The following is a 12,205-nucleotide window of genomic DNA, read 5'->3' on the forward strand; positions in this document are numbered from 1 at the left end:
GGCGTGCAGATTCTAGTCTTTGTCGCCGCTGAACAGCAGTCAGCATAACTGAGCGAGGTGGCGCAGTGGTTAGCACACTGGATTTCGATTTCGGGAGTATGACGGTTCAAACCCGCGTCCGGCCATCCTGACTCAGGTTTTCCGTGATTTCCCTAAATCGCTTCAGGCAAATACCGGGATGGTTCTTTTAAATCTACGTAAATCTACGTGATTACTCTGCTATTCACAATAAAGTGCCTTACAGAGGGTTCAATGAACTACCTTCAAGCTTTTCAAACAACTTTTGGATACTGGCAGAAGGAAAGCTGCGAGGGCGGGGCGTGAGTCGTGCTTGGATAGCTCAGCTTGCCGGCACGGTAGCTTAGCGTGTTCGGCCAGAGAGCCAGTTGGCCTCTGTAATAAAAAACTGAGTGGAAGGATAAACCACCGAACTTGAACAGGATGTCTTGCGACGTCCGCCACGACCGAACACAACGATCAATAATGAACAAAATGAAAAAAAAGTAAAAAAAAAATTTGGTAGAGCACTTGCCCGCGAAAGCCAAAGGTCCCGAGTTCGAGTCTCGGTCCGGCACACAGTTTTAATCTGCCAGGAAGTTTCATATCAGCGCACACTCCGCTGCAGAGTGAAAATCTCATTCTGGGAACTTTTGGGTATTCAGCCAGGTAATATTTTCAGCGACCGCCGATGTTTCGGAGGGAGTATACCCCGACATTTTCAAGGCAAACTGCAACGGAGGAGAAACTCAGGTCTCACATCTTCAAGCTGTCTCTCTACGTTCCACTGTCGAACGGCGTGCTGGAAAAAACGAGCACTTAATTTTTTTCTGTTCGACCACTGAATTCTCTTATTTTATCGTGATGAACATTTCTCCCTATGTAGATGGGTGCCAACAGAATGTTTTCGCAATCGGAGAAGAAAACAGGTGATTGGAAGTTCATTAGAAGATCCCTTCGCGACGAAAAACGCCTTTGTTTTAATGATTGCCACTCCAATTCACGTATGATGTCTGTGGCACTATCTCCCTTATTTCGCGCATCAGTTTTGCTACCTGCTTTGTGTATCGCGTTTATCGGTCATAAAAACTGAGAGGACAAGGTAAGAGAGATTAGGGTGGATACAAAGCATTCATTTTCACCTCTCTGCGTACGTGAAGGAAACAGGATAGGAAGTCGCTAATACTGCTGAGGCGTACGCTCCAATATACACTGTAAAGTGTCTTGTGGAGTAAATGTTAACGTAGATATCAACTGAAACCGATCGTCTATTCGAACGAGTCTCGATTCAGTTTTGACTATGTTGATAACTGAGTAGTCAGGGAATGCTATTCAGATAAATATCATTATGTATTAGACAGCTTAATTCCCGACGAATGCCTTGCATATGCCCGACGAATGCCTTGGTTGCTGTTGAATACTATGGGCAATCGTGACTATGAATAGATGGCCGGCCGCGGTGGCCGAGCGGTTCTAGGCGCTTCAGTCCGGAACCGCGCGACTGCTACGGTCACAGATTCGAATCCTGCCTCGGGCATGGATGTGTGTGATGTCCTTAGGTTAGTTAGGTTTAAGTAGTTCTAAGTTCTAGGGGACTGATGACCTCAGATGTTAAGTCCCATAGTGCTCAGAGCCATTTGAACCATTTGAACCATTAATAGATGCCAGGAACGCTGAATAATCGTAAATGGATTAGGGAAGCAATAAGTGCAAATACTCATTATTGTATCACTGAACAAGCCTGGGATGTTGCTGACCAGTAATCAGTGCACTCACCTTTGCATTAGGGTAAAAACTGTCTGGAATGTCTTTCGCGAGGAGATTAACGGAGCTTACTTCGTTCAGTGCCACAAGCAGAAAGAGTCTTGGTACAAAGTGTGACTTTCCCCACATAGTTATTATGGCATTAAATTTGTGTATTTGTTTCGTATCATTAATTGATTTATTGATCCGTGGCAATACATACATAATTAAAACTCTACCAACAGAACCGTATTGCTATTTATTGAGCAGTTCAATTAGAAATAAAGGAAAGTGAGCGATGGCATTCCTAACTATAAAAAATTTTCAAAAGTTCATATATAGTAATTACTTACATAAACAACACGTCTCAGGGAGCATGTGTGTCATTATTTCAAAATTAACCCACAGAAGGTAAGTCATTGTCAGACAGATAGCAGCTCTGTCTTCATCTGTCGGTGGGAGAGCCGAGTGAAGACTATGACGTTTCAAAATATAATGCTGAAACCTTCTGTTCACTGAGACCTTCTGTTCACCAAGGGACTATTCTCTGAACAAAATTGTGTGTCTGTATTCCTCATTTATCACTATTGTACAGGTTCTGATATTTCACATCACTACCAAACAGAAATAGTACGCCACTGAGACACATACAGAACAAGAAAAGATCCATCAACAAATCCCTCAGGAATTGATTTGAGTTTTGTGTCTAGATGTTTATGATATGAATGCTCACCCATTTGCTACACCAAAGATCGCACAAAAATTATCTTTGACGGTTTCATTATATATTTGGCAAATGATAACTCGATCGAACTGTGATTAGAAATGTGCGTCTCTGTCGCTAAGAAAATTATTTAACAGAGAAAAGTGAAACTTACGAGGGTTAGAACTTCAATAGTGGCAGCAGTGCTCTGTAGACAATGAAACGGAAGCAATTACTGTCGCCTATACTACATGTTAGTTAAATGCACATACGAGGTCTGTTTTGAATTACGTTCCAACGGAGATACTTAGTGATATGCGGGTGGCAGCACTGCCTTGTGCATTACCTTCCTTTTAACTCTATTTTTTTAGTGCTGATATCTAGTTTGGTTTTCGTGATATTGTTATTCGACTGCAACTTGCTAAATGTTAGTGGCGATTTTTTAAATGTGCGATTTTCTGCAGCAATGATGCGACGTAAAGTGTTACGTGAAATTGGGGAAAACTTTCGCAGAAACGTTTCAACTTTTGAAACAACCTTACGTAGATTATGTTGTGGTTCGTGCATATGGTTACAAATGTGTTTCACGATTTAAAAGTGACGTCAGTCAATTGAAGGTGATCTTCGACCAGGAGCGCCTTCCACTTCAGCTGATGACTCACACGTTTAGAAAATCAACGACCTTATACGTGCAAATCATCGATAGACTGTCAAAGAAATTGCGGAAGAGTTTAAGTGGGAAAATGCGCAAAAATAGACCAGAGTTGTTGTGAGACAATGCACAACGACAATACGCCCACACATTCAATTTTGTAAATTCCTCGGTTTTGTGCCAAAAATCAGACGACTGTCCTCCCGCAGCCTCCTTACTTGCTGTGTCTGGCTGCTTGCGATTTCGTCTCATTTCCGTAATTAAAATCAGTGCTACCAGGACGCCGTTTTCAGAGTATTGACGAAATCGAAACAATTGCCACACAGCCCTTAAAGGCCATCTCAAATGAAGTCATCCAAGACTGCTTCGAGAAACGCAAACACCTCTGGGAAAGTGGACAAGGACCAATTATCTGTAAAATTAATGATAAGTTTAAAAAAAAAAAAGAAAGTTCTGTCATTTTCTGAACAGATCTCAGCACGAATTAACCCTTCATTCCCAATCCAATGCATTGGTGAGTTAAGAGAAGGAGCTTCGTGTAGAGGACAGTCTGCCCTTGCGCTCTCACAATGTTTTCGGAACAAGAACACCTGAGTTGAATGAAAATTGAATGTGCCAGAGGACGTAGAGCACCACAGTGCCACGAAGATCTTCAAGAGGCTTGTGGGGAATCTCCACTGCCTTGCAGAAGCGTGGCAAGATGGATAAAAACTGTCAACGAGCGACGCTAAAATGTGGGAGGCATTCTTCGGCCAGGTCTTCCTCGTGTCAGTGAAGAAGTAGTGTCTGAGCTCACCAATATAGTAGACAGTGATCGACATCAAACGATTCGTCAGCTGGCCAGTACGATTTGATGGAAATGTAGCGATGTCTAAGATACGACGCTCCTCGTACACAGTTAGAATTCTATGAACCGAAAGAGAAGCTTTCTTACTTCGTATGATTACGCTGGATGAGACGTGGGCCAAATAGTACGAGCTACACCTGAAAAGCCAATCAACCGAATGACGTCATAACGAGTCACCAAGCCTATCGAAAGTTCTCCAGAGCACCGGCAATATGAAGGCTATGGTGATTCTCGTATGCAACTGTGTTGGTGTTATCCTAAATCAAATTGTCCTCCAACACTAGATCGTCAGTATGTGTTACTGTTCATTTTTAGAGCAAATCCTGGTACTATCTTTGAGAAAGAAATGTCTACACTTTCTGCAGAAGCCACCTATCATTTTGCAGGCCAATGCTCGGGTGTGTGCAGCGCAAGCTGTGACTGATTTGCTAGGCCGACGGTCCAGGGAAGTGCCATATTATGCACCATACTCCCTGAACTGAAATAGCGTGACTTCGAGTTGATTCCTAAGATGAAGGAAGTATTTCATGGAACTCGTTCCAGAACTGCTACAGAGATTCCTCAGACAATGAAAATGGTTCAAATGGCTCTGAGCACTATGGGACTCAACTGCTGTGGTCATAAGTCCCCTAGAACTTAGAACTACTTAAACCTAACTAACCCAAGGACAGCACACAACACCCAGCCATCACGAGGCAGAGAAAATCCCTGACCCCGCCGGGAATCGAACCCGGGAACCCGGGCGTGGGAAGCGAGAACGCTACCGCACGACCACGAGATGCGGGCCCTCAAACAATAGACCGCTCTGCTGAAAGTATCCTACGACTTCCACACAGCTAGCAACAGCTTATGCACAATGCTGGCGACTACTTTGAAGGAGAGTAAAACTTTGAAATTTTTATCTATTTCATATCAATTGTAAATAAATAGTTGCCTTTATTAAAGTTTCATTCTTCGTAGTAGCAGTTATTCATCTCTGCCTTCTCTGTTTTCTGAAAACAGAAGTTTGTGTTTTCTAATAGATTAAGGCAAATCAAGATAGTTACAGACTCCTTAAAGATTAGTATACAACTTAGTGGCCTACAAATAATGCTCGAAACACATATTACCATTTTATCTCTGATGCTAGTTTGTTTACTTTTTAATTGTAGTTGTAGAAATCAAGTTTGAAGTGGCTTTTATTATTTCGTGAAAAGGGATCGGAAGCAAACTAACGGTAATATTTCTTGGTGAAATGTCCAGTTTTAATTTCACTTGTTGATAGCTGACTATTTTCATAGGCAAAATAATAAAAACGCGTGAAAAATGACGAAGAGTTATGGGTGATTTACCGCTTGTAGTGGTACTATTGACAAGCGTTCACTGAACTTTGTGATCGCACAAGGCGAGAGAGGCTGAGCACCTGGAAAACGCAATGGTGATCACAACAGTTGGAATGGTCACCAAATTTGGTTCAAAATGGTTCAAATGGCGCTGAGCACTATGGGACTTAACATCTATGGTCATCAGTCCCCTAGAACTACTTAAACCTAACGACAGCACACACAACAGCCAGTCATCACAAGGCAGAGAAAACCCCTGACCCCGCCGGGAATCGAACCCGCGAACCCGGGCGCGGGAAGCGAGAACGCTACCGCACGACCACGAACTGCGGACACCAAATTTGGGGTACCGAGCATGACAACAGCCGAGCGTACATCTGCGAGCTAGTGAGAATTATAAATACTCATTTTGCACTGTTATTTATTGTTCTACGAGAACATTTGATATCTGGGCTCTGTCGGAAGCATGTTTGAGGCAGTTCCTTATAGTTAACATGAAATTGACTCACATCACAGTTTCACAGCATTTCATCTGCAAGCAGAATCCATGCGAATTTCTTACTCTCCGCATCATGTTTCATGAACTATGGATATTCGTAAAAAAAAGGATTCTCATTTTTCCTATAACTTTTGGTCAAATGAAACACCAGGGGAAAAATGCTCCTATCGGAGCGCAAAAAATGATGATATATTCCTGTTTATTTAAAAGACTGACTGAAAACTGGAGTACCAGCTGCCATTCTATTTTCCTCAGCACGTTTAAAAAATCTTCCCGAAAATTGTGGCATGCGAACACATTCGCCCGTTTTTGATTGTGCAACTCACTTCAAGCTCCCCTAACTGTTACTCACTCACATCCACTAGTCCATCGCTGTAAGCTGCTCATACCCATCCACTCCCAGTTAAACTTTCTCATTCATTCATTCAGATCATCTCGTTGTCATTATCTCTTTGTGTCTTTGGGTCATTGTCTCCTGTGTCACAGTCACAGTCCTTTCGTTCTGTCCTACTACAAGTCTCCCTTCACGGTCACTGTCTTCCTCTTACTCTCTCTTACTGTTAATATCTCATTCCTTCCTTCCTACCGTTGCTATCTCTCCTCACTGTTACTATCTATCTCTTTTCCTCGTTGTCACTGTCATATGATATATTCCTGTTTATTTAAAAGACTGACTGAAAACTGGAGTACCAGCTGCCATTCTATTTTCCTCAGCACGTTTAAAAAGTCTTCCCGAAAATTGTGGCATGCGAACACATTCGCGCGTTTTTGATTGTGCAACTCACTTCAAGCTCCCCTAACTGTTACTCACTCGCATCCACTAGTCTCTCATCATCACTGGCTCTCACCCACACACTTTCTCTTTCTCTTTATTCCTTCCTCCCCCCCCCCCCCCCCCACCACCGTCTCCCTCACTCTTTTCCTAGCATTGTTCTGTCACTGTCACCTATGATCCACTGCCACTGGTCCCTCTCTTTCTCTTACACTGCCAATGTCTCCTTCTCTTTTTCTATATCACAACTACTATCTTCCAGTATTTATTACTTTTCCGTCTCCTTGCCACAGTCATTATCTTCTACTCTCTCAGCGTAAGAAAGTGCGAATACGTTGGCATGCAAAAATTTTTGGGAAAATTTTTAAAGATGCCGAGGGAAGTAGAATGAGGCAGCTGGTACGACACGTTTCAGTCAGAGTCTTTTAAATAAACCGGAGCATATTCGCATTTTTTGTGCTCCGATAGGAGCATTTTTCTGCTGGTACCCTTCTTTTCTTGCTGCATTGCATTAACTTATATGAAAAGAAGTGTATTGGTGTGTAAAATTTAGATAGTTTACTTATGGGAAATTGAAATAACGCAAAACTAATTTTATACGTCATACCGGATATTACGTGCAAAAGTTTCTGCATGTGCTTCAGTACGTCTACATGCGGTTCCCAGAGGATAACGGGGACACGTAACATCATATTTCTCCGTGCTACATCACTTAATAAACTATATTTTCTCCTCACACCGGATTTTACGCACGTGTTTTACGTGTACAAGTAGGTCAATTTAGAACCTCTGTCTCTTGGAAAAGTATAAAGATATGAAGAAAATTAGAAGATTGTTGGAGATCGGGTCTTAGGAATACATTGTAAAAATTACAGCAATTTGCTGTGCGTAGCCGTCTCAGAAATCGAGGCTTTTTTTTTGGGTGTTTCTCGATAATAGATAGCTCTGCTAGATAAATGCCTAAAGAATATACCGTTAAAATTTGAGCAATTTTCTGAGGTTATTTGTTATTTAGATTTCACCTTACACCATATTTTACGTGTACAAGCGGGGTAACTTTGAACCTCTGTATATTGGAAACGGAAAAATATATCAAGAAAATTTTGAAGGTTGTTCGATATCGGGATCTTAGGAATACATAGTAAGAATTTCAGTCATTTGGTATATCTAACAGTCTTGGAACCCTAGGCTGGGTTTTTGTCTGCTGGTGACGGCGAAAATATAGTAAAAAACCTGTTTTGTGGTGTTTTCCGAGCAACAGACCATGAAATAATGGTGCCTCCATAAGTCTCATCAAACCCACTGTAGGCCACATCAAATGCAAGAAGAGGCAACCGATGTGCTCCATTTGCCTAAGCAGGAGGTAGTGCGTACTATTCATACTTTGATCCCGTATCATAAGATAGTGACACTAAGACGATCGTTCTGCTGGGTATACAAATGGTCCCTAGTCCGAGGGCTTTCCAAAACACTAAACTCTACCTTTTTATCACCAATATAACCTGGGCTATAAGCACTGGAAATACTCGGTTTTATGCTCGGCGTTTTGGAAAACTGTAGCATGCATACCGATTTGAATTGAAACTACCGTATTTACTGAAATCATGCATGAGGAGCTTCGTTGTTATCGGTATCGACCTTAAGTTCCAACATTTTCTTATATTTACGTGTTTTGAACATTTTTCTTTACTTATGACTGCAATTATATAAATCAGCTTACACAGCGCTTGATCGTTTTTTCAGTTATTATATTGAAGAAGATGAGGTGATAAAAGTCTCATCCTTTCTGGAAAATCTAGTCCATCCTAGAGCTAATTATTGCATCAGCTGCATAGCTTCTTGCAACAGTTGTCCTAAACAAGGATACTCAACTTTAGTGTCCAAGGTAATATTACAGTCAGAATATAATTTATGCCATAGGTAAATAATATATTAGTTATAATGTTGTTTTTATATGTGATGTTTATTCATGCTTTAATTTTTAATTAATTTTCCCATGAAATTCAGCAACAGAAATTTGTTTCAGTTGTCTGCTTCATGTGACGATACATTCGTGGAATGTAAATGGCGAGGACAGGCTTTCAACTGCTGTCAGCATTTCCATCCCCTACTGACACCCTGGGGGCGCTGCTTTAGTCTCAACTCACGTCAAACGTAAGTAAAAACACACTGATACACGTTCTACTAAACTGATACGATGACTGGAGTGCTGGACAAATAACCTCTAATAATATTTAGGGTGTCGTAAAAAAAAAAAATTACATATTTTGAGATGTGCTAGTACAGACCAAAACAAGAAAAAAAATCCGGTAAACATAGGCTCTAAAACAGATATCTTAAGAGCTATGGGCACTTGTTCAATGAAAGAGATGTGTTTCACTGTAGCGAAGTTACACATGTGATCACAGACCTTAATATGCGCGTTTCAGAGCTCATGTTTACAAGTCATTTTCGTTTAGTTTTGATCGATACTACCATTTCTCAAAATATGTGCAACAGACACACAAGAAACAAACGTGGTTCTGACGCATTCCCCGATACTGTTCTTCTCCAACTACAGCTGGTTTCCATAGTAATCGTTCGCATATATTTGGGAGGAACGTCATCGGCAGAGGAGATAGGGCCATGACAGACTATAGAACACTGAAATCTTTCCACTTCCAAATAAGTTGTATATACTTTCCCAGACTGACAATAAACTCGAGACAATGTGGTACACTTCTCCCGCTTGATAACACACAACATTACAAGCCAGTTTTGAAAGGCGTTTATTAATCATCGGTGACTTACACGTGGTTCACCTCCTAGCTGAGTGATCAGCGTATCTGACTGTCATATGGAGGAACCTGGTTAAATTCCCAGCACTGTTAGCGATTTTTCCTTGGTGGGAGGACTGGAACACATATCAATAAGTCTCAAGATGCTGATTGGGGAGCAACATTAATGAGAAGTAGCGGCTCACTGGGGATGCTGACAATGGGCGACAGAATGATGTGCTGACCATATGCCCCTCCATCCGAATGACTCCTATGACAGAGGATCACACAGCCATAGCGGCAGATCGATAGTGAATTCTCCTTCGAGATCGAAGCGCAGAGCTCATCAGGAAAGAAAAAAACCGAAATTTTCTCGCACTGCCGAAAACGGATCCCCTAAGTGTTGTGGTGGTAAGTTCCTATGGGACCAAACTGCTGAGGCCATCGGCCCCTAGGGTTACACAGTACTTAATCTAACTTACGCTAAGGACAACACACACACCGATGCCCCAGGGAGGACTCGAACCTCCGACGGGGGGAGCCGCGCGAACCGTGGCAAGGCGCCCAAGGCCGCACGGCTACCCCGCGCGACCCCCTAAGGGAAATGGCAGCAACGAATAGGAAAAATTGTATTGTGAAATTTTTGTAATATTTCCGTGAGAGTGACGCAGTATACTGAAGGAGTAAACACGATGGTTATTAAAGGGACACTGCAGATTATGGCTCACGTCAAAACAACTTATACTAACCGCTTTGGTTTCTGTAGCCATGCTACCTCCTCCTGTCTGTGTTCGGCAGCCGATGCTGCAACATCCGATTGCCTGTTTTCGACGTTAACAGACGTCATAAACCACCGTATCTCTTCTCTTGCTATTTTCTATATTAGAGGTACGAGGTCCTGATCTTCCAAGACTACCATCGGTACGCAGTTCTGGAGTCTCTCTAAAGTCTTTCGGAGTACTCTTTCCTAGAGCTTTATCTCGATGTGCTTTTACCAATTGATTAAGTCGGTCTGTCGTGGTGACAGTCTTCAAAAGGAGCGCTTGGAAGACATTCTCTGCATCACACTTCATTTGGTGTGAAACTTTGTCGGCCTCCGTTAGATTCGGATTCACTTTGTGAAAACACTCTGTATATACGTACGACTGTGCGGTCGCCCGTGACGTTGTTGTGCTCATCAGTTATTAATTGGCTATGCGGACGTGCTGCTGGTTGTCACTAAACTCTTTCTTTCACCTGAAATTGGTCTTTCCTCCTTGTTAACAAAACCACTGCTGAATTGTACGGTCCAAGTGACAGTAGACAAAACATGTTGCAATTAGCGACACAGTCGAGAATGTATAGCAATTTTGCTAGATCCTGGACAGCGTCTCTGGAAACCACTGCATGATTATTGCTGTGCACCTGACCTACCGATGCTTTTATGTCTATTGGTTCCTTGGCAATACGGACTAAAAGAGAAATTTTCTGTTTGTACTCGGTTTCCTGACGGTTAGGGCGATGGAATTTGTGTAGCTTTATTGGATCCTCAGCAATGTCGATGTCGAGATACCCGGCGTCTCCACCGAGCTATGTCACGTAGAATCCGAAATATAATGCCAGCTATGAGGGCAGTGTCGCAGACGAAAGTACACAAAGAGATGAACTGCCTGCCTCATCTAAGAGTGCTGCTATTTATACATACATAGAATTTTGTACCAAATTGAAATATTCCATAAAAAAGACACAGATACCACAGGTGTTAAACAATTTCATGAGGCAGAAACTGACCTGATGAACCTTCCTCTTTCTACTGTGACGTGCTCTCTACTTCAGTTCAAAATGGTTCAAATGGCTCTGAGCACTATGGGACTTAACTTCTGAGGCCATTAGTCCCCTAGAACTTAGAACTACTGGATTTGAACCTGCGACCTTAGCGGTCGTGCGGTTCCAGACTGTAGCGCCTAAAACCGCTCGGCCAATCCTGCCGGCCCTACTTCAGTTGACCTATGTCACCATTAACGACTGCGCCAGTGTAGCGTTCTGAAATTACTACACGAATGAATTTCCCAAAGTAAAACAAGTCTCATTTACTATAATCGACAAAATCTCTTGACATGAACTCTGGCTCACAAATATTCCATGCAGTATATTAGTCCACGACAAGTTATCGCCAGCAGTAATGTCCTCCAGAGACTAAATTCTTAAAGACAATGCAGCATTAGGGTTATGGTGGTTCCGATCACAAATCTGTTTAATGGCGCATTCCACGATGGCGTCTCTCAGCAGTCCACTGAACTTGCAGGTAACTTCGTAACCGCGACTGTCGAGTGTAAAGACAACTATTTACTGTAGGATGCTACTCCAGAAAGAGACTGACCCTGCAGTCCTCGGGCCGCAAGTTATAACATCACGCAGAGTCTACGATGGATACCGTGATTGCCTGTCACTGTCGGAGATATGAACCCTTCGTCCACTGACTCTTCTCTCCGGATGATGTCATCGTCGTCCCTGGTTGATTTCTGTGGTAGCTGTTGAAAAGTAGTTTCTTCGTCTGCGTTGAACAGTCGCCGAGATTTCCTTTACTCACTGCGTTGTCTGCTCCCACAGCAATGTGGGAAGGGACGTATCCGGCAGGGGTAGCCAGAGAAACCGAGACGTTCTTTATTGTTTTAATGTTAATTATAGTTTTCCTTCTGCCATGGACCAAATCTTAAACGGAGTGTGCCCCTATTAGCCTACGGTGTTTAAGGATTTCTACTGGTAAGGGGGATGTCTAATTGATTCCATATTTTTAGATTTCCTGAAGGCTTTCGACACCGTTCCCCACAAGCGTCTTCTAACCACACTGCATGCCTATGGAATATCGCCTCAATGTGACTGCATTCGTGATTTCTCAAAATGGTTCAAATGGCTCTGAGCACTATGGGACTCA

At 42.5% G+C, this 12,205-nt stretch overlaps 1 protein-coding gene across 1 annotated transcript in view; it reads left to right on the forward strand.

The window, feature by feature from the left end:
- The window catches only part of LOC124556612, a 126,637-nt gene that overhangs the window by 38,872 nt on the left and 75,560 nt on the right, over nt 1-12,205 (forward strand). Inside the window, exons 3-4 of the mRNA XM_047130579.1 lie at nt 8,279-8,420; nt 8,562-8,689. Coding sequence (XP_046986535.1) covers nt 8,279-8,420; nt 8,562-8,689 — 270 coding nt within the window. The remainder of the gene's footprint in view (nt 1-8,278; nt 8,421-8,561; nt 8,690-12,205) is intronic.

This window comes from Schistocerca americana, chromosome X, assembly GCF_021461395.2.
Source record: "Schistocerca americana isolate TAMUIC-IGC-003095 chromosome X, iqSchAmer2.1, whole genome shotgun sequence".
NCBI lineage: Eukaryota > Metazoa > Arthropoda > Insecta > Orthoptera > Acrididae > Schistocerca > Schistocerca americana.